Source organism: Geotrypetes seraphini, chromosome 3, assembly GCF_902459505.1.
Source record: "Geotrypetes seraphini chromosome 3, aGeoSer1.1, whole genome shotgun sequence".
In the NCBI taxonomy this organism is placed as follows: domain Eukaryota; kingdom Metazoa; phylum Chordata; class Amphibia; order Gymnophiona; family Dermophiidae; genus Geotrypetes; species Geotrypetes seraphini.
This window is the reverse complement of record NC_047086.1, coordinates 311,160,164-311,187,430: the sequence shown is the minus strand read 5'-3', so window position 1 is coordinate 311,187,430 and position 27,267 is coordinate 311,160,164. Positions and strand designations below refer to the sequence as shown.

The 27,267-nt window shown below is 44.8% G+C and overlaps 1 protein-coding gene across 2 annotated transcripts in view; it reads left to right on the top strand.

The window, feature by feature from the left end:
- LOC117358112 (serine palmitoyltransferase 3-like) overlaps positions 1–27,267 on the top strand; it is a 277,511-nt gene that overhangs the window by 217,158 nt on the left and 33,086 nt on the right. For both annotated transcript variants that reach the window (XR_004538942.1, XM_033939641.1), the window contains exons 9-10: positions 2,908–3,034; positions 14,301–14,436. Coding sequence is in view for 1 of the 2 variants with exons in the window: in XM_033939641.1 (XP_033795532.1) it covers positions 2,908–3,034; positions 14,301–14,436 (263 nt within the window). In the remaining variant the exon portion in view is untranslated. The remainder of the gene's footprint in view (positions 1–2,907; positions 3,035–14,300; positions 14,437–27,267) is intronic.

The following is a 27,267-nucleotide window of genomic DNA, read 5'->3' as shown; positions in this document are numbered from 1 at the left end:
AAGTGCCAACCGAGGCCGGTTTTTGGACATTTTTCTCTTTCGATTATGAGCCCCATATCATCTTAAGTACTGGTCCAGGACTGGCTCAACCTTTAGACCAGGTGAGGCACTGACCTGTGGTGCTGGTGATAAAGGGTACCAAAATCCCAGTCTGATCTACCTTCAAATTTTAGATGGATAGATGCCAAACTGATTTTGTCACTCTTTATCCTTAGTGCACAGAGCTAGTGCCTCACCTGGTCCAGCAGGAGGAGAAGAAGGGAAGATACCAGATCAGAGATTGGGGTTGGGGGAGGAGAGAGATCAGATTACAGGGGGAAGTGCCAATGCAAAAGTTAGCTTAAGATGCCACAATCCCTTGAGCCAGCCCTGTCCTAGTCCCTTTTTTATATCATCTAGTAATTACAATAGAATCAGCATTAGTTAATTCTTTCAAATATTTCCTCAGTAAAATTTCTGCAGATAATAATGGAAAGCTTAAAAATCTGAAGTTGGAAGATCCAATATGATCTTCTATCATCTCCAAACCAATTAACTTCCCTGACCGGTATTTTTTCCCTGTAAATAATAAAAAAAAAAATTTACCCTCCTATTGTACACTCTTGTATATTCCTATTGTACACTCTTGTATACTCCTATTTTACACTCTTGTATATAGTATACACTCCAAAAATTGTTAATTCCTGTCAACTTGAATGACATGTACATTCCAAAAATTGTTAATTCCAATGTTATCTTCGTTTGTAATCTTAATTAATTGTTGTGAACCGCCTAGAACTCTCTGGGTATGACGGTATACAAAATAAAGTTATTATTATTATTATCTCAAATTGCTTAAGCAAGTAGAGGTTATCCTTAATAGTGGAAGTGCCCATCTGCTGCAATATTCTAACGTGAAATTTAACCTTTACAAGAACATCCAGGGAACAAATTTTATTTTCCATATAATCTACTTTAGAGATGACTTGCTGAGAAAATTCACATAACTGCTGCACTGGTCCCTGATCTATTGCTTCAGTCCTTTTGAACATCTTTCATACATCTAACAATGGGACTTGCAGAGGTCAGCATCAAAGGCTGGAACTTCCTTAGGAAAGTCAAGCAGTTTAATAATAGTCACAGTAGAAGGGAGAAGATGGCAGCAGCTGCTGCCAAAGTTCCTCCAACCAGGAAAAAGCCTTGAGATTAATCCCCTAATGGGAGATTAGATGGGAAGCATCTCTTCTGAATTTTAATGAGGCACCAGAATCATTACCTATGAGGAGGGGGAGAGTGGAGATTTTTACTGAAAGGCATCAAATACTTCTCAATAGAACCCAGACTGGCAGGGGTATTTTCAACTAGATGTTTAGTTTTAGCCTTACGTTTCCCCATATCCAAATACTGCCACAAGAATTAAAAAGGTCTCAAAGTCTCCTTCTCACCAAGGCTCCACAGGGCTCACAAGGGGCATGCCATGTAGCCGTGCCACAGGGAGCTGCTGGCTTTTCAAACCAGGAACTGGCCCAAGTTGATGACATCAGTGTGTGGGCAGAGAGATGAAACTGCTGTAAACTTCAGCTCTCCAAGAAGCTCTTTTAATGCCTCCAGTCCTTCAGTACAAAATGCCCCTCTTCCTGCTTCCACGCCCACTTTTGAATTGTTTAATTTACAACATTGCATACATTTGACAGCGCTGTAGAAATTATTAGTAATAGTTGCGTGCAATGATTTGTAAGCAGATCTATGTAAATCATTGCTTAGCAAGATGCATGTGCAAATCCAAATTGTTGTCAATGCTAATAATTGATTGTTAGCACTGAGTTATTGGCGCTGGTTGGCTTGTTAACCAATTTGTTATGCATGTATCCCAGAATGGCACACAATTTTGTCCACAGAAATGTGTACACCTTTTATAGAATCTGAGATTGAGTCTGTGATGATGAGTGTTTATATTGATGGTTATCACACAAATTGCTGTTAGGTGCCATCAACTCATGTTCAAGTCTTAGCAACTTGAAAAACATCATCAGGTTTTCGTGATAGAATACAGAAGTAGATTACCAGGCCTTCTGTACAGTATAAATTTGATGTTGTCACCATTGTTGCATTAAACATGATCCTCTGCCTCCAACACTTCCCTTCCAATCTGCTGCTGCCCAGATGAGTGGTATATTGTTAGTCTGACATCTCTGCTAAAACCTGTCTGCCTTAGGAGACCCTGCTGGTAATGAAACTACAAACGGCATAACTTTCAGCTTCTCAGATACACACAAGCCCCATTGGCAGAACAAGCCCATGTACCATGACTGGGGATTGCACAAATTAATTATTTAATTCAATTTCTATCCCGTCCTCCCCAAAGAGCTTAGAACGGGTTGCAAGGCAATATTCACAGTAATTAGACAAGCAAGATACAGACAATTAGACAAAACGAGCTATAGTGGAGATCGTTTTAACAGTTACTCAAGCATATATGCATGATATAAATATGTCATACACAGATGTCAACAATTCCCTTCTGGATAAACCCATGTACTGTTACCTGAATTTATAGCTTGCTAAGTACCTGCAGTCCAAGGAACACTCAATATGCCTAAAGTCTCAAAACATTTCTCTGAGATCATGATAGGTGGTTTCATTAATCCAGAATTGAAAGGGTCTAGCTTGAAAAAAATCACAATGAACCACTTCTAGCTGTCCTTTCAGCTTATTCTTTAGAACCTGTAAATCTGAAATTACCCTCATATTTTTGTTAGTGAATTTTAATTTTAGCTGAAACCATTCCTATATGTAAACATTTGTTTTGAGCAGTTAAATGTCTTTTAAAATTGCCACCTTTGCTTTCTTATGTTAAGAAGTGAGTGTTCATACTCTAGAAAACACAGAGTTGATTCAATTAGCAAGTTTGTCTCCATTTCTTTTAAGGAACTTGTGGACTATTTACGAACTCACTCGCACAGTGCTGTTTATGGCACATCCATGTCCCCACCTGTGGCACAGCAGATCATTAGGGTGATGAAATGCCTCATGGGACAAGATGGAACAACCACTGGTAAGATAGCATTCATTCATTTTCAGGAACAAACCAAATTGCAAAACAGCTTCCTCTGAGCAACAGCTAACACCACTTTGGATGCATATGTATTTAAGTCTGTTGGTTTGCTCTTAATTGTGATCTGCAGGCCAAAACTACTGCTTTTGTTTTGATTCATTCATTTTCTACTGTAACTCCTTTAACGCTCAATCTGTGATGCAGCCTAACGCTTTCAGATCTAACTGTGTCGTGACCCTGGAGTTTGTGTTGTGATTACCAACACTGAGCTTATTGGGGAAAGGATTGTATGTAATTTGTTCTTCAGTGTCTTGGATTAGGACCAACAGAAGCATAAAAATAACTAAATAGAGCTGGGGACAGCCCTCAGCCACCTGCAGATTCCCCCAGATATCTGCAAAGCTCTTGTTTCCTACCTTCTGTTGTAGTGTTTTCCCAACCTGATCCTGGCAGCAGTATTATTTTCTGAATAGCTTCAATGATTGTGCTTATGAGAGATTTAAATACATCCGTTGAGCAAGTAAGATAATGACTAACGTTAGGCAGTTATCTTTAGGAGCACATTCAGCTTGAACCTAAACAGGTAGTTGAATATTCTCTGAATCTAGCCAGTCAAATTTTATTATACTATGCTAATGGATTTAGCGTACGCTAACAAATTAGCATGTATTAAGTGCTATGCAGCCCATAGGGATATAGTAGGTTGATTGCACTAAGATCTAGATGCACTAAAAATGGCCATTAAGACCGTGTGGGTCATTGTGGGCCGATTCTTGTGGCTGATTTCTATATGGCAATCGATGTTCAAACGGCTTCCCTATGTTCTCTAATTGTTTAAAACAAGTATAGTAAAACCTTGGATTGCAAGTAACTTGGTTTGCAAGTGTTTTGCAAGACAAGCAAAACATTTTATTAAATTTTAACTTGATATATAAGCAAGGTCTTGCAATACAAGTACATACAGTATACACACATCGCATCATCACAACTGAGTCAATGGTTCTCCTCTCTCTCTGTCTCTCTGACACTGCAGAAGTGTAATGATTGTTGGTTGTGGTGTTTCCATTATTTCTTATGGGGAAATTTGCTTTGATATACGAGTGTTTTGGATTATAAGCATGTTTTCAGGACAAATTATGCTTGCAAACCAAGGTTTTACTGTAATATGCTAAAATAACATAGGGGCCTTTTTAGAAACGGAGAAAAATGAAGGCTAAATGCTGAGAAGCCCATTTCTTGCCTATGGGCTTCTTATCATATAGTACGCTAAGCTTTAGTAAGAGGGCCCCTTAATGTAGAATTACTTTCAAGAAAATAATTACTTAACACTTTTGAAATCACGGTATTATTTGTATTATACTTGGTGAGGTACACTTAATTGACTTGTAGCATGCAAATATGAGCTCATTTTAAAAAAGTTGCAAAGAAGTAAGTTTTTAGGCACATAGGGTTGGATTCAGTAAATGGCACTGAAAATTCAGTGCCAAATGGTATTCTATAAAGGACCTCCACCCGGGATCAGAATATTGCTTCCCTTATCACTATGTAAACAACCTCCATCTGTAACCAGAATATTCCGTCCCTCAACATTATGTAATAATCTTCCTAATTTGTATGTATTGCTATTGTTATGTAAAAATTGTTATATATATGTTTTATACCTGATATGTAAACTCCCTGGAAATGTCCAGTTTTCACCCAATTTTGTAATCCGCTTAGAACCGCAAGGCACACAGGCGGAATAGAAATCTCTAATGTAATGTAATGTAATGTTCAGGGATGCTCTTTATAGAATAGTATATAGCACCAGGATTCGTGCTCAACTTTGGGCACAATGAGGTACAGCAACTTAAACCAGGTGTAAATCCCAGTGCGCAAGCTGGGCACTGGTCTACGCTATTCTATAATACTGTGCACATTGTACTTATTTATTTCTAAAATGTATACACTGCCTACAACTAGGCAGTTTCCAAAAGAGCCACACACAATAAAACAATAAGACAGACAAAAATACGAAAATCGCCAACCCCCAAAAATGTGATGGTACAACTATAAAAAAAAACAGTGACAAAATAATCGTATCTCCAGCAATATGAAATTTTAATGGGCCACTTTTGACCCGCCCATGTCCCTCCCATCATTTATTTATTTTTTTTTTAATTTATATTCCACGTATCCTACAATTCTATGCGGAGTACTATAAAACATCCAAATAAAAAAAAATGACAAATTACAGCCTTATCAAACTAAACATACTTGTAGTAATAAAAACAGCAAAAAAACCAACAAAAAAACCCACCTATCTCCCTCTGATTTTGCTTGATTGAAATTTAACTGTTGCCATTATACCCTCCTTTACAGATTTGCATGGAAACTTTCAAGTACTATTCTATAAATAAGCGTGTAAATGTGTTTTTGGCGCAGATCTGCAGTTTCTGCCCTGTTTTGGGGCCTTGGATCCGTCGGAATGCTTTGGTGCAGAAATTGCGCCTAATGTTGGGTGCCATCTTTATCTTTATTCCAGACTTGATGTATTGCCAAGCTGTGGCACAGCCAAATCTCAGTGATTTACAAATAAAATTATAAAATCAATTCTTGAGTCACGTGATGTGCTGAGCCGAGCAGGACGTGCACTGCTCGAGCTCCGGAGCCCCGGGTCCCTCCGCACCCTACCTGCCCTTGAATCCAGCTTTTCCCTCCACCATTTCGGATCGGGTGGATTATGGAGCACTTCCTCCAATCTCCCGGTTCTGCAATGAGCACCAAATCGAGCCGCGATCGGAATCCAAGATGGCGGCAGCTGAGGAGGGCTCCACGCTCCCTTTGTCGGCAGCTCACATTGAGGCGTTGTCCGCCTCGGTGGTGCGGGCTCTGGATGCCCGTTTCGACCAGCTTTCTGCCCAGCTGACTACAATGGAATCTCTGCTGTCTGATACCAATTCGCCGCACCGGGGAGCCAGAGACCCGTGTTGCCCACGTGGAGGAGGCCCACTCTGCTTCTGCAGTGGATCTCTCATCTTTGAAAGCACAACTTCGGCGCAAGGAGGACAAACTTGAAGATTTGGAAAACCGCTCGAGGCGCGATAACTTGTGCCTGATCGGTTTGCCTGAGGAGGTTTCCGATTCTCGCCTCCTAACTACCTTGGAGACCTGGCTCCAGGCGGAGTTGCCGCTCCCTGCAGGGATGGGGCCCCTTTGAATTGAAAGAGCCCACCGCCTTGGTCGTTGGGCTGAAGACCATACCCGGGCACGGGTAACCATTTTTAAAGTTCTCAACTCCTCTCATAAAGCAGAGCTAATGCGGCACTATCAGCGGAAGCGTAACACACTCACCTACGAGGGGGCTCCGGTCCGTCTATTCCAGGACTATTCCCCAGCCCTCCAGGAGCGGCGGCGCCGGTTCTCCAGAGTTTGCACGGCCTTGTTTGAGCGCAAGCAATGTTTCCAGCTCTCTTATCCTGCACTCCTGAAGATTTGGACTGCTACCGGGTGGAAGAGCTACACCTCGGCGGAGGACGCACAGGCCTACTTGGATGCTCTTCCGGGGGAGAGTGGCCCTTCTTCTGCCCCTTGAGGTTTCTATGCCCCTGTTCTGTCTCTGCCTTGATCTCCTCATGGCCCTCTTCCTTGGGGGGGTGCTCCTTGTTTGGATTTGCTAACATTGGGCCCTTGGCAGGAGTCCCCCCTTCTTTTGGAACTCAGTGTGTATCCGGGTTGCTGTGGTGCATTTCCCTGCACTTGGCTTTCCTTGATGCTGTGTGGGGTGGGCACGATCCTTGCTGGCTTGGAGCTACCTGTGGACTCCTAGATCACCTTCTTGCACAGTTTGTTTATAGTGGATCTAGTTGTGGGTGCTTCTGGATTGTTTGGGGGTCTGCTTGTGGTGGGTGGTTGTTTGTGTCTCTGGGGAACGCTTTCTTGCGGGAGTCCTTTATTCGAAAGAGGACTGCTTGAACCCTGACACTTTGGTTTTCCTCTTGTTCCGTGTGTCTGAGTGGGGGTGGGATTGGGGTGGTAGGTGAGTGGCTGGTGTGTTGTGTATGTGCATGAGGGGTTACTGTTTTGTTTAGCTTCTAGGGGCGGGTGGGGTGGGGGGAGGATTGGGGGGCCCTGTTGACATCTTTGTGTGGCTTCCTCTCCACTCCACGTCTGTAGACTGGGGTGCATGTTTGCAGTTGGGTTACTGGGTATTTGGGTTTTTTTTGGGTGGTTGGGAATGGGTGGGGGTTGGGTTTGGGTTTGGGCGGGTTGGGTTGGTGGGTCCTCCTTCAAAAGGTACTTTTTGCTTGCTTTGCTTTTGCCTTACTCCTGGTTTTTTTTTCAGGTTGCGCTAGTGGTGTGGGTTCCATGCTCTGGGGGGAGGCTGGGCCCCTGGGGTAATTCCTGTTCTTTCTTTTGTCTTTTCTACGATACTTCTGTCCTGACTTTCTGACCTGAGTACCTCTTTTAGACTAACCTGTTGGAATGTAGGAGGCATCACATCTCCGGTAAAGCAGTCCAAAATATTGGCGGCCTTACAGCGTTACCGCTCAGATATTGCTTGTTTACAGGAAACTCACCTGACTGACTCGGAGCACCTTAATCTGGCCTATTCCTGGGTGGGTGCGGTATATTTTGCTTCCTCTCAGGCCCGCCATGGTGGGGTAGCTGTGTTGTTCCGTAAATCTTCGCCTCTTGGGGTACAAGTACTTGACAAGGCTAGTAATGGGAGATCCTTGCTTTTGCGCCTCACTTTGGGGGCCCGATCCTATCTCTTACTTGTAGCGTAAGGCCCCAACTCGGGGGAATCCGCCTTCCTTCAACGTTTGCTCCAACTTTGGTCTCGCTTTTCTGGGGATCCCCTTCTCATTATGGGTGACTTTAATTTGGTCCTGCGCCCGAATTTAGATAAATCTGGAACCTCTGTTGCCTCTTTGGGGTCTAAGGGCTGCCTTCTTTCTGACTTTTGTGATACTTTTTCTGTGGTAGACCCTTGGCGTCTTTTACATCCTGAAGTCCGTGATTATACGCATCTATCTAGGGCCCATGGAACCTGGTCCCGAATTGATCATATCTTTTTGTCTTCACAGTTGTTCCCCTCTGTCCAGTCGGCGGAGATTGGTCCCCTGAATATTTCGGACCATACTCCGATTTGGGTAGATGTTTCTTTGGATTCCGAATATCTTCGGACCCTGTCTTGGCGCTTTCCTGCCTATCTTGCTAAAGATAAAGAATTTCAAGCCTTTTTGCAGGCCCAATGGGAGGACTACTCTACTCACAATGCTGCCCACTTGACTGATCCAATTTTGTTTTGGGAGGCTGGTAAGGCGGTGATTCGGGGACACATTATTTCTTTTTTGAGTGCTCGTAACAAGCGAATCAGTAAAGGCATCATCAACCTGGAGCGGGCTCTCCGAGTGGCTATAAGGTCCTTTCATTTGCATCCCTCCCGGGAGACTCAAGAATGCTACCTGTCTACTCAGAAAGTTTTAAATTCGTTGCTTCATTCCCACTCCCAACGATGGTTGGCTTTCCCTAAACATCGCTTTCAACGTTTTGGCAACAAACCTGGGCGTCTCATGGCCCGGATAGTTAAGGCTGAGACTAATAGGAAACCGATCTTGTCTCTCCGGACCCCAGGTGGGGGGGGGTGTCCAAAACAGCTGATATTTCCGGAGTGCTTTGTGACTTTTTTAGTCGGTTGTATGCTGCGCCTGATGACGTTTCTCCTGTATTATTGACGGACTATCTTCAGTCTTCTGGTCTCCCTCGCCTGTCTGACGAAGTAGACCTTCTCTTAATAGCCCCTTTAGGGTGGCCGAATTGGAATCTGCTATTAAAGTTCTTCACCCTGATAGAGCTCCTGGCCCGGATGGCTTTTCGGGTGACATTTATCAACTTCTTTATCCTCATCTTTGTGGCCCTTTGCTGGCTTACTTTAACGATGCTATTGCCCAGGGCTCTTTCCCACGTTAAGCCAATGAGGCCCTCATCTCGTTATTGTTGAAGCCTGGCAAGGAGGCTGACTCCCTGGGATCCTATCGTCCCATCTCCTTGATTAATGTGGATCTTAAGCTTTTTGCCCGCATGTTAGCTGATCGTCTCGCTCCTCACCTTCCTGAGCTTATTCATGAGGATCAAGTTGGGTTTGTCCGGGGGCATCAATCAGTCTGTAATGTCCGTAAGGTTCTCTTTGCGCTTGCCCACTGTCATTCCCACCAGATTCCTGATCTGTTTGTTAGTCTTGCACTAAGGCGTTTGATAGTGTCCATTGGTCTTTCTTGTTTCGTACCCTGGAATATTGGGTTGGGGGGCTTTTACCTTGCGGCAATACGCTCTCTTTACTCTAATCTCCGGGCTTCGCTTCTTGTCAACGGGACCCGCACAGATTCTTTTTCTATTCTTCGTGGCACCCGGCAGGTTTGTCCCCTTTCCCCCTTGCTGTTTCTTCTTTCCTTAGAACCTTTGCTGTGTACTCTTCGGGGATTTGCGGAAGTGAGGAGCCTCTGCGTTGATGGGATTGAGTTGAAGACGCTGGCATTTGCGGATGATATGTTTTTGATTCTCACTAGGCTTGAAGCTTCTTTACCGGCAGCGTTGGATCTCATTTCCGAGTTTGGCTTTTATTCTGGTCTGTCTCTTAATCTGGACAAGTCCCTAGCCTTGCCTTTCCCGCCCGAGCTGCGTTCCCGGTGGCGGGGTGTTTTTCCTCTCCGTTGGGCGGACTCAGCCTTGAAATACTTGGGAGTCCTTATCCCTCAGGACTTGTCCACTTTGTATCGCTTGAACATGGAACCGTTGTTTCAGGCCCTTCAGAATAAATTGCAGCTCTGGGGTACTCTCCCCTTTTCCCTCTTGGGTCAGGTGCATCTTTACAACATGCTTATTGTCCCCTGTTGGCTCTATGTTTTTCAGGTCCTCCCTCTTTATCTGTCTTCTCGAGATGAGAGACGCTTGGTCCGTTTGGTTCAGCGATTTCTTTGGTCTGGAAAGCGGCCTCGTCTGCCTTATCAGAGGACCGCGGTTCCGTGGTACAGGGGTGGATTGGGTTTATTGAACCTTCGCTATTTGACTGTCGGTTGTGGCATGCGCCACATTAATGACCTTTTTCGAGGTACTTCAGCGTTCACTAACACTTCTTTGGAACTTTTCTGTTTTCACTCTACTCACTTTAGTGTCTATTTTCATTCTCTTCCTTCTCTTGTGCCTGAAACTCTCTGCGAAAGTGCTTCACCGTCCCCTGCGGAAGGTTTGGCGCTGGGTCTGTAAGTTCTATGCTTTTTCTGCTTCTATAACTCCCTTCCTGCCTATCCGCTTTAATGGCTCCTTCCTACCTGGGATCGATGGGCCGAGTTTTGTTCGGTGGGAAACGAGGGGAATTCACTATGTATTTCACTTGGTTGATGATGATGGCACAATTAAGTCTTTTAAGCAATTGCAGGAGGAGTTTGGTCTCCCACCCACTGATTATTTTGCCTATATGCAAATTCATCATTATATTTCTTCTTTACCCTCTGGCTCTTTGAATGCCTCTTGTCATGAGCTGTTATCTACGGCCTTCACTATAGGTCCCAACTTCTAGTCCCCCTCAAATTCCATCATCGCCATTTGAAAGATGAGTCCCCCTTGTTTGATCATTCCTCATTACGGGATGCTTGAGCACGTGACCTGGCGGTGGATTTGCCGAATGATGTGCTTCTGCATGCTATCCGTAGATTGCCTGCCTTTCAGAAATATACCACTTTCTGGGAACAACATTATAAGTTGGATTTCCATTTGTATATCTCCCCCAAGAGGGCTTATTTATCCCACCTGCGGGAATCTGCTGCCTGTCTTCGTTGTCAGGCTCCCGAGGCGGGCTTGGGACATATGTTTTGGACTTGCCCCAATGTTCAGGCTTTTTGGAATGTTGTTTTTGTCTTTGTGGAGCGAATTTGGAACATTACCATCCGCCGCTCCCCTTTGTTATTGTTTGGAACTATTCCTCATTATTTCCCTCGTGTGAGGGGAGCTGCCACCTTCCTTAAATGGACTGTTCTAGTGGCCCTGAAGTGCCTTTTACTTACCTGGCTTGAAGCTGAAGCTCCAGATTACTCTCTTTGGAGATGCCGGATGATTTCCCTCTTGATGTGGGAATGACGAGATGTGATCGACCTTTCTTCTCCTCCAGGCCGTATTTTTCAGCGTACCTGGGAGCCGTTCTGGACAACTATGATCCCACTGGCTCGCAGCCGCTTGTTGAATTGTTGACTTTTTGCATTCTGTTTCCATTTGTTCCCTTATTTAAACCTGACAATTGTTTGATTTTCCGATTGTGTATTGCTTGGAAGGAGGACCCTGGGGGGAGGGGTTATTTATTTTAGGTAGGGTTGTGTTGGGATGGGGGGGTTATCTTGGGATGTTGCGTTCTGTGGAGTTGGGTACTGTTATTTAAAATGCTGAGCTTGCTTGTCTTTGGTTTATTTCCTGTTTGCTGCTTTGTTGTGCTCAATAAAATACATTTGACCATAAAATCAATTCTTGTACATTAACGTCTGGAAACTTCACCTGTGGGGTTGTGCATCTATTCCAGCCTTGGCTGCAGAACTTAGAAATAAAACCAACCTCCTCTGCGAGGTCACCTGTGTGGACATTCCCCTTGAAGCTCAGTTTGTTTCTGCGGCCTTGCTGAGAACTTCTAGTTTCTTCTGCTTGTGGTTTTATTTCTCAGTTCCTAGTCTCTTATTTTCTTCGGTGCCGCAGGCATTGCCCAAGTGCTGCGGATTCACTCTAAGAGTGTTCCTTTGGCGGGAGATCACTGACTTTTCCTTAAAGATTCTCTGCTTCTAGAGGGTACTCTGTAAGCTTAAACTGCAGTAAGCCCTCTAGACAGCCTGCAGATTGGATCGAGTCTCCGGGATCAGGAGCCATCTCTCCCCTGGTTCATCGACAAAGGTGTAGAGCGCAGGCTGCTGCGGTTCTGTGGAGGTACGCCGGGATCGGAACCGGACCGCATGTCTTCCTTAATTCCCCTGAGGGGACCTGGTGGTCGTGATCTGTGGTGATAGGGAAGATGAGGCCTGAAAAATCCAGTTTAATCAGACTCATGCCCCCCAGAAATCATGAAAGCGGCACCTTTAGTATTTAAACTATCGTTGATGCAATATTTGGCTCATAACCTAAAAACTGGGAAGTTCCTCTCTAATAATGGTCACATAATAATAACCCCAATTCTAAAAAATCGAAAAGAATCTTCAGCTATAATATCCAACTACAGACCAGTAGCATCCATTCCGTTTATTGTAAAAATTATGGAGGGATTGGTACACACCCAACTGATGGATTATCTGGATCAGTTCTCTCTCCTACATGAAACTCAATCCGGTTTTAGACCGTTATTCAGTACTGAGATAGTAATTGCGGCTATTTTAGACAATCTGCACCTACTGTTTAGTAAGGGCCTTAATGCCCTGGTTATGCAATTCGATATGAGTTCTGCCTTTGATCTAGTAGACCACGGGAAACTGCTGCAATGCCTAGATGCCATTGGTATTAGGGACGAGGTGCTGAATTGGTTCCGTGGCTTCCTTATGTCCCGCACTTAATCAAGTACGTTTTAATTATGAACTTTCAGAAACCTGGAGCAATCCATCCGGTGTGCCACAAGGGTCTCCGCTATCTCCATTGCTCTTCAACGTCTACATGTCCTCACTAGGCAAGCAGCTAACCCAGTTAGGGATAAAACTATTTAGTTATGCAGATGATTTTACGATCATCATCCCATTCGTTAATTCTGTCTCTGAAACTATTCCTAAAGCTTCAGAAGCCATAAACATGATGGAGCACTGGATGACAACCTTTAGGCTCAAACTTAATTCAGAAAAGTCAACTTTCTTTGTTGCTTCGCCACATCTGCTTGACACCAAATCACCACTATGTATCAATAATCTTAATTACCCTATCCAACCTATCATAAAGATTCTAGGTGTAACTTTGGATCAGTGCCTAACCATGAGAGACCAGGTGGACTCTTTGATCAGAAAGGGATTTTTCACTCTCTGGAAACTCAGATCCATTAAAGCTTATTTCGATACAGCGGCATTCAGAACCCTAGTCCAATCCCTCGTACTGAGTCTACTTGACTACTGTAATATCGCCTATTTAGCAATTTCCCAAAAGAACATGCAACGTTTACAATTGATGCAAAATGCAGCGGTCAAACTGATCTTTGGGCTGAGGAAGTTTGACCACGTGACACCCTACTACCGGCAGCTGCATTGGCTGCCAATGGAGGCACGCGTAAAGTTTAAATTTGCCTGCTTCTGCTTCAAAGCACTACACAGACTTGCCCCTAAATATATAACTGACCTTTTCGTCTTCTCAGCCAACAGACACAAGAGAAGCTCACATTCCAACTTCGTTTCCCCCCCAGTGAGAGGTTGTAAACTGAAAAAAGACCATGAACATCTTCTCTCGCACCAAGCAGCATCATGGGGTAAAGACCTAGAACAATTGCTTTTGCCCACTACTTATGAGGAATTTAGGAAACGTCTGAAAACACACCTGTTCTTAAAGTATCTAGACAACTGATCCTCTCTTCTCTCTCCCCTCTATAGCGATTAACTTGTTCTATTGATCACTCTCTCCTCAAAAATGGATTTCCTATCCTATTAACCCTCTTTCTTCCTCCCCTCTTAAAGTCAATCAATTTGTACCTTTGCTTAATCTTTGTAAACCGCATAGAACTTCACGGTATTGCGGTATATAAGCTGTTATTATTATTATTATTATTATTTGGTAGTAAATGTTTGTCAGGCTATAAAAGAAAATCATTATACAATCACCCAAAGTATATTTTTGCATGGATATAAATTAATATATAGATTAAAGTACTGTGTAATCTCTCCCACATTAGCAACTTTTCTTAAGATTTTCTAAGCAGTTGTAAAGGAAAGGGACTAAATAATGTGTGTGTATGCGCGTACACATACATGCTCATCTATTCAAACATGAGAACTGGACAGCAATTCAGTCTACAATACTCATGCTGGTAATTTTCTGAAAAAATGTTACTGCTCACTAAAAGAATGACGTTAGAGAATGCAGCATTCTTTGTAAATTAAATAGTGTTTGGTTTGTTTTTCACTGGAAGCAGGGCATTGTACTTTGTTCAAGCTTCCAAGTTGCCCTGGGCCACAGTTCAAAGTGGCTTTTGGTTTATTTGTTTTGGTTTTTGGTTTTTTTCCAATTTTTCTTCCATTTTCTGGCTTTGTCACAAGTTTTTAATTCAAGTCATGTTTTGTTCCAGGAGCCCAAAGAGTGCGCCAGCTTCTAGAGAATACCAAATATTTCAGGCAGAGATTGCACGAAATGGGATTCATTATTTATGGACATGAGGATTCTCCTGTTGTACCTCTTCTCATGTACATGATTAGCAAAATAGCGTAAGTATTGCTGGTCAAAAGTCCTTGTATAAAAGCTGTCTCTTTCTGAAGTTGTCTCATGTGAAGGAGTTGCCTAGTGGTTAATGCATTATCCTGAGAACCTAGGAAACTGGGGTTGATTCTCACTGTAGTTCCCTGTGACTCTGGGCAAGTCGCACAGCCCTTTATGCCCAGATTCTCTAACTAGAGCTCGACAGTGCCAGTTAGAGAATTGCACCTTATTCACACAAAGATAGGTGGCTGAAATGTAGGCTTAATACCTTGGCCTACATTTCAGCTGCCTACCTTTGCCGAGGGATAATGAAACTAGACCACAGCTTGTCATCAGCTGATCACAGATGGAGAATTTCCCCCAATCAGCTGAGCTGGCAGGACTCCCTGAAACTGCCGCTTCAGGAAGTCCTGCATCTCAGCTGACCAGAGGAAATTCCCCTGCCGTGATCAGCTCAGCCAACTGCAGCAGACAGAACACCCCCCCCCATGCCTGAGGGATAACCCCCCTCATGCCCGAGGCAGAATCCCCCATCTCCTCATGCTTGAGGGATACCCACTCCCTCCTGCCTGAACGACCTTCCCCATACCTTAAATGGTGTCAAAAGGAATACCTATTCTCTCCTTGCCAGTTGGCTCACCTCTTCAAAATGTCAGGTTATCCCCTTCCCGATGGACCCTGGGATGCACTGAGAGGGGCCTAAGGCTCTGATTGGCTCAGGCACCTAAAGCCTCAGCCATAGAAGGGATGTGGGGGGGTGGGTCATAACCGCAGGAGGGAGTAGGCATCCCTTTGCCACTATTCAAGATTTTGGGTGTTGGGGTGTCCTCAGGCAGGAGGGATTGAGCATCTCTCTTTCCGATTGGGGGGGGGTCTTCTGCCTGCCGCAGCTGGCTGAGCTGATTGTGGCAAGGTAATTTCCCCCAATCAGCTGAACCAGCAGGACTCACTGAAGTCGCAGTTTCGCTGATCAGGGATTCTCCTGCTGCAATGAGCTAATGGCAGCTTCAGTCTAGTTTCAGGATCCCCCAGCAAAGATAGGTGCCTGAATTATAGGACATGGTTTTCCAGGCATACATTTCAGTTGTCTATCTTTTCATGAATCATAGCCACTTTAGACTGCCTAACCACACTTCTGGCATTGGCCACACCTACTTTGGCATTCCTCGGCCTAAAGCAGCTACATAGGCGTAATTCTGGTGCCTTATATTTAGACATTGGTAAGTGCTTCAAACTTGCCGTTTTTATGCCATTGTAATGGCGTTTATCCCAGGACAAGCAGGCAGATATTCTATACATGTGGGTGACGTCATCCACAGAGCCCCGACGCGGACAGCTTTTCAAGCAAACTTGATTGAAGATTTCAAGTTTGCTTGTGCTGCACCACACATGTGTGTGCCTTCCTGCTCCACTAGAAAGCGCATCCCCTCCTCATGGTCTTCAGTTCTTAGTTTTCTGCGGAGCCAGAAAGTCCTGTCTCTCTTCTCTGCGTTCTTCTAAGTGCCTTTCTAGCACCGCGGCTTCTTTATTTTGTTCGGGAGTCACTGTGCATTTGATGATTGATCGTGTATTTTCTTTGTTTCCAAAAAAAAAAAAAAAAGGACTTTTTATTGTGTTTCTGCTGGTTTTCCACCGGCAGGCCCTTCTTGGGCCTCAGCCATGCTGCTAGGCCTCGTTTGGCTGCAGCTGTGTTTTCTTCTTCCCTGGCAGCTCAGTATCAGGGAGCCTCTGCTTCTACCTGTGTTTCCTTCTCTGCTGTCTCAGTGTTGAGGTTTTCTGTTGCATCCCAATCTGCAGTCTCTACACTTATCAGCTTGGTTCCTCGCCACGTGCCTCCCTCCTTCTGTTTCTCTCAGTTGGTGTGGATGTTCTCGAGGCCTCACGGAAGAGCTCCACTCGGCAATGCTATTCCCAGAAATGGTCCAGATTTGCTGCGTGGTATGCTGAGCACCGCATGGATCCGCTTTCTGCCTCCTTGCCTTCAGTGCTGGATTATCTGTTCCCCTTGTCTCGGTCTGGTCTCAAATCGACATCTATTCGAGTCCACCTCTGTGCGATTGCTGCCTTTCAACAGCCGCTTGATGGGAAGCTGCTCTCCGTCCATCTGACGGTTTCCCGTTTTATGAAGGGTCTCTTCAATGTTCATCCTCCGCTCAAGCCCCCTCCGGTGATTTGGGATCTTAGTGTGGTCCTGGCTCAATTGGTGAAACCTCAGTTTGAACCTATTGATAAAGCTCTTTTGAAATACTTCACCTGGCAGGTGGTATTCCTGGTTGGTCTCGCGTCTGCTCATAGAGTCAGTGAGCTGCAAGCTCTGGTTGCGGACCCATCTTTTACTGTATTTCATCATGACACGGTGGTCCTGCGTACTCATTCCAAGTTCTTGCCCAAGGTGGTTTCGGGCTTTCATCTCAATCATTCCATTGTTCTTCCGGTCTTTTTTCCGAAGCCCCACTCGCCTCCTGGCGAGGGGCGCTTCACACTCTTGATTGTATGAAGGCGTTAGCCTTTTACCTGCATCCTACTGAGCCTCATCGGATGGCTCCTCAACTGTTCATCTCTTTTGATCCTCATCGGTTGGGTCGCCCTGTTTCCAAGTGCACCTTTTCCAACTGGTTGGCTGCTTGTATTTCCTTCTGCTACACTCAGACTGGTCTCTCGCTGCAAGATCGGGTCACGGGGCATTATGTCCGAGTGATGGCGGCGTCTGTCGTTTTCCTCAGAGCCATGCCTATTGAGGAGCTCTGCAAGGCTGCCACTTGGTCTTCGGTTCATACCTTCACCTCTCACTACTATTTGGACGTTTTTCCAGGCGCGACGGACAGTTTGGCCAGTCGGGGTTGCGTAATCTGTTTTCATAATTGCCAACTTTCCCTCCGTCCCTTTTTGGTTAGCTTGGAGGTCACCCACAAGTAGAGAATATGCTGCCTGCTTGTCCTGGGATAAAGCACAGTTACTTACCGTAACAGGTGTTATCCAGGGACAGCAGGCAGATATTCTCGCAACCCTCCCACCTCCCCGAGGTTGGCTTCTTTGCTAGCTATCTGAACTGAAGACCATGAGGTTGGGTGCGCCTTCTAATGGAGCAGGAACGCACACACATGCATGGTGCAGCACCAGCAAATTTGAAATCTTCAATCACCCACATGTAGAGAATATCTGCCTGCTGTCCCTGGATAATACCTGTTACGGTAAGTAACTGTGCTTTTTCAATTAACCTACTACTGGCACCTAAGTTTAGGCGCTGGCTTTAAAATTTCATATCATATCATTGGGGTTTATCGTATAGGGAACAAGTGACTCTATTGCTAGCTGATTTGCATTGGCTCTCAGTGGCATGGAAGATTAGGCTTAAAATGCCGACATTAATGTATAAGGCTTTGCATCAAGATCTGTCTCTGGTAGTAGCTAAGGAAATTATACCATATGTACCAGTTCGTTCACTATGATGGAAGGTTAAGCTATTACAAAAGGGTTCATTCTCACGTGTTTTGAATGGCAGGTCCACAAATGTGGAATACTCTTTCAGTTCGCAGTATAATTTCTTTATCTTTTCGTAAACATTTGAAGGCATATTTTTTCTCTGAAGCCTTTTCAAATATGTAATGTAATTATATTGTTTTAAGTGAATTTTGGAAACAGATGAATGTAGAATATGTTTTAAATGTTATTTACATAGATTGTGAATGTTTTTGTGTAACCCGCTCAGATTTTGTGATGTGCGAGATATAAATATTTTAAATAAATATGTAAACTGCTTTGTTGGTAACCACAGTAAGGAGATGTATTGTTCCACCCCCTTTCCTCCTCACTTTAGAATAATATAAAGATCCTTTAGCCTCTACCTTATGGAAACTGTGCAATTGAAAGCTTGGCTAAGCTACCTTTTCCCCCAATGAATCAAGCAACCACAAGAACTCATAGGGTTAGCTTTTTCTGTTTCCTCCTCCCCATCCTTGACCTGCTGCTATTACTATTACTACTACTATTTATTAATTCCAAAGCGCTGAAAGGCGTACGCAGCACTGTACATTTTAACATGCAATAGACGGTCCCTGCTCAGAAGAGCTTACAATATAATTTAGATAGGACATTTCAAGGTTGGGGAGATTATGGTAGCGGAAATGATACAGTGGGTATAGTATCTGGCAGCAGTGAATGAGAGTCAGGAGTTGTAAACAGATTTTAAAAAGTGGGCTTTTAGCTTGAATTTGAATTCTGCTAGGGAGGGAGCACTATGTATTGATTCAGGCCGCCTGTTCCAGGCAAACGGCGCCGCAAGAAAGAAGGGACGGAGTCTGGAGATGGCAGTGGAAGAGAAGGGTACAGATAAGAGGGACTTGCCCGATGAATGGAGATCACGGGGAGGTGCATAGGGGAGATAAGTGAAGAGAGATATTGGGGGGCTTCAGAGTGAATGCACTTGTAAGTCAGCAAGAGGAGTTTAAATTGTATTCGGAGATGGATGGGGAGCCAATGAAGCGACTTGAGGAGAGGAGTAATGTGAGAATAGCGGCTCTCAGGAATATGAATCGCGCAGCAGAATTTTGAACGGATTGAAGAGGTGAGAGATGGGTACGCGGGATGCCCGAGAGAAGTATGTTGAAGTAGTCTAAGTGCGAGGTGACGAAAAGCGTAGACAAGGGTTTTGGTTGTGTGAGAGAAGAGGATGGATTTTGGTAATATAGAGGAGGAAGCGACAGGATTTGGCGGTTTGTTGGATCTGAGCAGAGAAGGAGAGAAAGGAGTCAAAGATCACCCCAAGATTGTGAGCTGACGAGACAGGAAGGAGGATTGTGTTATCCACTAAAATAGAGAACTGCGGGAGGGGGGAGGTGAATTTAGACAGAAAGATAAGGAGTTCAGTTTTAGCCATATTCAGTTTGAGATGGCAGCGAGACATCCAAGCTGCAATGTTGGACAGGCAGGATGAAATTCAGGCCTAAACTCCCATAGAGATATTCGGTGTGGAGAGGTAGATGTGGGAGTCATCAGCATAGAGCTGATATTAAAAATCATGAGAGGAGATCAGCGTACCAAGAGAGCAGGTATATATGGAAAAGAGGAGAGTGCCCAGGACAGCCTTGGGGTACGACGATCGCGGGATGGCAAGCGGAGGAGGATCCACCGTAACATACACTGAAGGTACAACGAGAGAGATAGGAAGAAAACCAGGAGAGAGCAGAACCCTGGAATCCTAGCGAGGACAACACGTTGAGGAGGAGGCAGTGATCAACAGTATCAACGGTAGCAGACAGATAGAGAAGAATGAGGATAGAGTATAGTCCATTGGATTTGGCCAGGAGCAGGTCGTTAGAGACTTTAGCAAGGGCAGTTTCAGTAGAGTGAAGAGGGCGAAAGCCCGATTGAAGCAGGTCAAAGGCGGTGAACAGCGCGTTATCCCAGGACAAGCATGTAGCCTATTCTCACATGTGGGTGATGTCATCCACGGAGCCCGAATGCAGACAGCTTCGCAAGCAGACTTGCTTGTAGAAATTCAGAAGTTTTGAGTCTGCCACACCGTGCATGCGCAAGTGCCTTCCTGCCCAGTACAGGGCACGTCTCCTCAGTTCTCAGTTTTTCGCGGAGCCAAGAAGTCCATCTTTAACACTCTGCGCTGAACTTAGTTCGCTTCGTGCCTTTTCTTCACTGCGGCTCGTGTTTTATTTTTTTTATTATCGAGTCGCTGTGCTTCTTTTTTTCGTTACTGTAAAAAAAAAAAAAAGTTTTATTTTTTCGTTGACTGACTGGCGGGGACTGCCACCCACCCTCAGTCTGCGGGCTTCGACTTTGTGGTGGCTATCTTTCCTTCTATGTCCCGGCCGGTCACGGGCTTCAAGAAGTGTAGCCAGTGTCAACATGCGATCTCCCTCACTGACCCCCACCACTGGTGTCTTCAATGCCTGGGACCCGACCATTGCCCGGAGTCGTGTGTTCGCTGTGCTACCCTTCAACCTCGAGCCTTCAAACGTCGTCGGGTTCAAGTGGAGAAGATATGAGGTATGGAAACTCCCTGTTACACCTTCGACCTCGATCTCTGACTCAGTCAAGCCTGCTGCGGGGTGCTTTTTGTCTCCACAACTCCAACCTAGAGTCTCACCATACCTTCCTCGTTTAGATCGTCTTTGGCCTCGAGTAAATGTGCCAAGTCTTCTCCTGAGCTTCCCTCAGGTCAGATATCTAAGCAGACGGTTCCGGCGGTGGTCCTCAAGCTATCCAAGCATCACTCCTCCAAGTCGAAGCATGCTTCCTCTGCCACCTCGGAGCCTTTAACCTCAGCAAGTGGTCCAGTTTCAGATTCAGATCCACCATTGCAAGCTACTATCCAGACCATTTTAGAGTAGGAATTTGTTCAGTTACTGAGCAAATGCAGTCCTGCCTCGACTCTGCTTCTTGCAGTCCAGCCTGGGCACTCAGCAGTCTCACTAGATGTCGAGTCCTTGCCTGTGCCTCGAGCTGAATTTACACATTCTATGCAAGGAGTTGAGTCTTTGCGAGTGTCTGGTCTGGAATCTACACACTCTATGCAAGGAGTCGAGTCTTTACAAGTGTCTCGACTGAAATCGTCACACTCCATACAAGGAGCCGAGTCTTTGGGAGTGCTTTGAGATTTCTCAATCTAAACCACTGAGTCTATGGGGTTTCGATCTACAGCTTCCAGCCCTATACCCTCACCAAAGGCATTGTCCATTTCGAAGCACAGGGCGAAGTCTCGACCTCGTATGAGACCTGCTTCCAGGCAGCACTCTCGTCACCAGTCGAGGCCCTCATTGAGGCATTCATCGAGGCGCAGGTCCTCTTCCAGAGAGAAGTCTTCCTCGTCCAGGCTTTCCAGTTCTTCCAGGCCTCCAACCCCTCGATCGAGGACACCAATAGCAGAACTTGAGGACTCAGCTGATTCCAATGCCTCGTCCCAGTCTGTCTATTCGTTGATATACCAATACTCCAGAGAGGCCTCACCTTCATTTTCCACTCGAGGTCGAGTCCCTCTCGAGGCCATGCTTTGGCAGATCAATTGTCCTTTTCCTCCTTCCTCCTTCCTCCATCAAATGGCTGAGGACCTGGATCATAAATTGGACGCTGGTTCTAAGTACTCTAAGGAGTATTTGGAGGAAATGAGTATGCCTCGGCCTCCTGCAGAGTCTCTCAAGCTTCCTCTTAATAGGCTTCTGTCTCAAACTTTCAAACGCAACCTGGAGACTCCTTATGCTATCCCTGCTGTTCCAGGCAAGTTGGAATCGAGGTATAGAACTCTACATTGCAAGGGCTTTGAGAATTCTCAACTATCTCATCAATCCCTTCTTGTGGAATCTTCATTGAAGAGGAGTCATCCTTCCAGGGTCTATGCTACCTTACCTCCTAGAAGAGAGGGCAGGACCATGTACAAGTTTGGCCATCGTCTTTATCAAAATTCGATGATGGCCTCTAGGGTTTTAAATTATAATTTCATCTTTACTACTTATTTCAAGTTTCTCTAAAGACCTTGGTCAGCATAGGCTTTTAGAGTTTCAGCAAGTCACTGCTACCTTGGCACAGCAGGTTGCATCTTCTTCAGTCATCTTATGATGCCTTGAACTTTCCTCGAGGGTCACTGCATTCTCGGTAGCATTGCGCCGTCTGGCCTGACTTCGCATCATTGATATAGATCCCAATCTTCAAGATCGTCTGGCTAATATTCCTTGTGAGGGCAATGACCTCTTTGATGAATCAGTAGAGGCCGCCACCAAGAAGTTTGCTTCTATAGTCAGACCAAAGCCTAAGCCAGCTCTTGCAAAACCTTCTCAACCTCTTCCATCCTATCAGAGGTGTTATCCTCCAAGGGCAGCTCCTTACACTCGAGCACCCCCCAAGAAACAACAACAGCAGAAGCAACAGAAACCTCAGCCTTCTGCTGCACTCAGCCTTTTTGACTGTCACACAGAGCATAACCTCCATCGTTCTGCTTCTGTCCTCCCCTCTCCCCATAGGAGGTCATCGCCATCATTTTTACCATCGATGGGAGACCATTACATCAAACCTCTAGGTGCTGTCCATAATCATTTTGCTCAGATTTCACCAGAGCTCCCTCCAAGAGAGTATCCTTCCAATCCATCCCAGACCACCCTTCTTCTTCAGGAAGCTTAAGCTCTGCTTCATCTCTGTGCCATCGAGGAAGATCCCTTGGAACAGCAATCTACGGCTTATATTGGATCTCAGGGCCCTCAACAAATTTTTGGTCAAAGAAAAGTTTTGCATGTTGTCCCTGGCATCCTTATATCCCCTTTTAGATCAGAATGATTGGTTATATTCGCTATATCTCAAGGAGGCTTCCACTCACATTCCCATTCATCCAGCATCACATCAGTACCTCAGATTTCGGGTGGGGAATCTGCATTTTCAATACAGAGTGCTACCCTTCGGCCCTGCATCCTCTCCGAGAGTGTTCACCAAGTGCCTAGTGGTGGTGGCAGCAGCTCTGCGGAACCATGGTCTCCAGGTGTTCCCTTACCTGGACGACTGGCTCATTAAAGATTCAACATCTCAGGGGGTTATTGGAGTGTCCCAACGGACTATATGGTTCCTACAAAGCTTGGGATTCGAAATCAACTTTCCCAAATCCCACCTTCAGCCCTCTCAGAACCTACAGTTTATCCAACTCAGAGCATTCCTTACTTAGCAACGTCTGGATGCTCTTCTTCAGCTTTGCCACAAAGTGTCTTTCCTTTCTTCACTCTCAGCGAGACACATGATGGTACTACTCAGTCACATGGCCTCAACCGTTCATGTGACTCCTTTTGCCAGCCTTCACCTCAGAATTCCTCAATGGACCCTGGCATCTCAGTGGACGCAGGCTTGCGACCCACTTTCTCAACACATTACAGCCACTTTTTTATTGAGACAGTCTCTCCACTGGTGGATGCTCTCTTCCAATCTCTCCAGATGTTTGCTGTTTCAGATGCCCCCTCATCAGAAGGTCCTCACGACAGATTCCTCGACCTACGCTTGGGGAGCTCACCTGGACGGTCTCCGTACTCAAAGCCATTGGTCCAGCATGAATTGCCAGTGTCATAGCAATCTGTTGGAACTCCTAACAATCTTCAATGCTCTCTAAGCTTTTCAATATCTTCTTCACGACCAGGTAGTCCTCATTCAGATGGACAACCAAGCATCATGTACTATGTTAACAAACGGGGAGGAACAGGATCTCTCTCTCTCTTTGCCAAGAAGCTCTGAAAGTTTGGACAGTCCTTCACAACACCTTCCTGAAAGCAGCCTACATTCAAGGGGAGAAAACTGTCTGGCGGACAAGTTGATCATCTTCTGCAACCTCAAGAATGGACACTCAATTCCTTGCCTCTTCATCACATTTTTTCTCAGTGGGGAACTTCTCAGATAGATCCCTTTGCATCTCCCCACAACCACAAACTGCCTCAGTTCTGCTCCAGGATATACTCTCCTCATCGCTTCAAGGCAGATGCTTTCCTTCTGGAATGGACGAACCTCTTCCTGTATGCGTTCCCTCCATTCCCTCTCATTCTCAAGACTCTTGTCAAGCTCAAGCATGCTCATGCCACCATGATTCTGATAGCTCCTCGGTGGCCCAGGCAACCTACTTCAACTCGGCAGCAGGGAGCCATACCTTCTACCAGTTTTTCCATCTCTGCTTACACAGAGTCAAGGATCTCTACTTCATCCCATCTTGTAGTCTCTACACCTGACAGCTTGCTACCTCTCAACATAACTCCTCTTCAGTTTTCTCAATCTGTTAGGGACATTTTAGAGGCTTCCAGAAAGCCTACCAGTAGACAATGCTACCATAAAAAATGGACTAGATTTTCTACGTGGTGCATCTCTCATGACAAGGAGCCTTAAGATTCCTCCTTGTCTTCCATTTTGGATTATCTTTTGCACTTATCTTCTTCTGGTCTTAAGTCTACATCCATCCTAGTCCATCTTAGTGCAATTGCTGCTTTCCATCAGCCTATCGAAGGGAAACCCCTTTCTGCTCATCTGGTAGTTTCCAGATTTATGAAAGGACTTTTCAATGTCAAACCTCCTCTCAAACCACCTCCAGTGGTTTGAGATCTCAATGTTGTTCTTGCTTGATTGATGAAGCCTCCTTTTGAACCAATGGATTTGGCTCATTTTAAATATCTCACTTGGAAAGTGGTTTTTCTCATTGCTCTCATGTCTGCTCGAAGAGTCAGTGAGCTGCAAGCTTTAGTTGCTGATCCACCTTTCACAGTTTTTCATCATGACAAGGTGGTCCTCTATACTCATCCTAAATTCTTACCTAAAGTAGTTTCAGAATTTCATCTCAACCAATCAATTGTACTTCCATTATTTTTCCCAAGGCCTCTTTCTCATCCTGGAGAATCAGCTCTTCATATTCTGGACTGTAAGCGTGCTTTGGCCTTCTCTTGGAACGCACCAAACCACACAGATCTGCTCCTCAACTTTTTGTCTCCTTTGATCCAAATAATTTAGGACATCCAAATTGTAAGCGTACCATCTCCAACTGGATGGCTGCTTGTATCTCTTTCTGCTATGCTCAGGCTGGACTGCATCTACAGAGTCGAGTCATAGCCCACAAAGTCAGAGCCATGGCGGCTTCAGTAGCTTTCCTCAGATCCACTCCTATTGAGGAAATTTGTAAAGCTGCCACCTGGTCCTCAGTTCATACTTTCACCTTTCATTATTGTCTGGCTGTTTTCTCCAGACGGGATGGCCATTTTGGCCAGAGAATATTACAAAATTTATGCCAACACTCCCACCATCCCATCCTGGTTAGCTTGGAGGTCACCCACATGTGAGAATAAGCTGCCTGCTTGTTCTGGGATAAAACAGTTACTTACCGTAACAGTTGTTATCCAGGGACAGCAGGCAGCTATTCTCACAAACCACCCACCTCCCCTTGTTGGCTTCTCTGCTAGCTATCTGAACTGAGGAAACGCGCCCTAGGTTGGATGGGAAGGCACTTGTGCATGCGCGGTGCTGCAGACTCGAAACTTCTGAGTTTCTACAAGCAAGTCTGCTTGCGAGGCAGTCCGCATCCGGGCTCCGTGGATGACGTCACCCACATGTGAGAATAGCTGCCTGCTATCCCTGGATAACACCTGTTATGGTAAGTAACTGTGCTTTCGAGTAGTTTAGATAGGAAGGGGAGGAGGGCATTATGTCTAAGTATTCAGGGAGAAATAGAGGAACTTTATCAGAATACATTTCATCATTTCTGCCTCTTGCCAAATTGATGGCTCAGTGCCCAGATCTTTAATCCTGCATTGTTTTGTTTTGGGCTGCTTTTGTCAATTCTTTCAGGAAAAGCCTGTGATTCTCTCAGTCAAGCAACTGGCATCAAAGTCCCCATGGTCCTCATTCTACAGCTTAATTTGACCGAAAGTGTAATCTTGCAGTGTGTCTTTATATTTATATATTTATTATTATTTTGTGAAAAGAAGATGTCATGGTGGTATGGACAGATCCGTTGTGTGTGTAGGGGGGGATTCTATATGCTGATATAAATACATACTAAATGGAACACTTTTAATCAATAATTAATCTTAATATATTGCAGTTAACATTACATTTGTTAGAGCTTCACCAAAAACACTGAAACTAAAGCCTCCAAAATCCTTATATCTTGAGCTTATTAACAGTTAAATGATTAATCAATTATAATGTTGATATTTTAGATAATTTAAATAAAAAATTGTCATTGAAGATTTACTAACAGAACAATTAGATAATTTTTTAAACAAACGCTACATCTTCTTTTAATCCACTTTTAAACACAATCAATCTGATGGGGGAAGTCACATACTGAAATGCCAATGCAATTTGTTGATGGGAGCCTGTTCTTATTTGATCTCTTAGATCCTTGAGGTTAGACCAGTTTTCCCACAAGGCCCAGTACAAAACATATGATACATAAACTGTTGCCTGGGATTCCTCTGTGTAGGGCTACGAGCTATTTTATTCTAAATTTTTGACCCAAGATTTACAAAGAGCCTAAATGGGTAGAGAAGGGAGTTTGAGATATGATTTTTTTAGAATGATATGGGTATACATTATGTATTTAATATAAAACCAAATCTTCAAGTACTTACAGAAAATAAAGAAAAACAATTTACTTAGACTTTTTACACTGTATTTATGCACAGAGTTGTTTCAAGTCCAACATTTCTCACTTTCTCATTTCCCGGATCCTGTGCCGTATCTTTGCCCCTGCCCACCAGCCCCATGCCCAAAATTTTTCCTATCACCCCTCTCCAGTATCATGCTACATCTCTCCCTCCATTCCCTTTACAGCATTTCTCCCTCTTGCATCCCTTTCTATCCCAGTATTCCCTGTCCACCACCACATCTAACACTTCTCCCTCTCATCGCTCTCTTATCCATGCATCTCTTCCTCACTCCTCTCCCACCACCATGTCCAATAATTCTCTCTTCCTCCCTATGCCCAACAATTCTCCTCTTTCTTCTTTTCCCCATGTGTACCATCTCTCTTTTCCTCTCATTCAGACATCTATGCTCAACATTTCTCACTTTCTATTTTCTCTCCCATCTCAGAATCACTTTTCCTCCCTTTTTCTATCCTTCCATCCTATGTCCCAAGTTCATGCCCCCACCTTTCCTCCATCCCTTCTGTGCCCCTGCGGTATGTACCTGCCTCCTGGTGGCCGCCTCCTCCTTCTTTCCAGGTATCTGCATTTGTTTCTTCACAGATCTGTGGGAAGCTGTTCCAACATGCTGCTCACGACTGACCCACGGGTTATCGACCCCTGGTGTAGAAGAAAGAGAATTCTCTATTACAAGGTGTATTCTTCAAATATTAAGCAGACCACAGTTTATCAATTCTC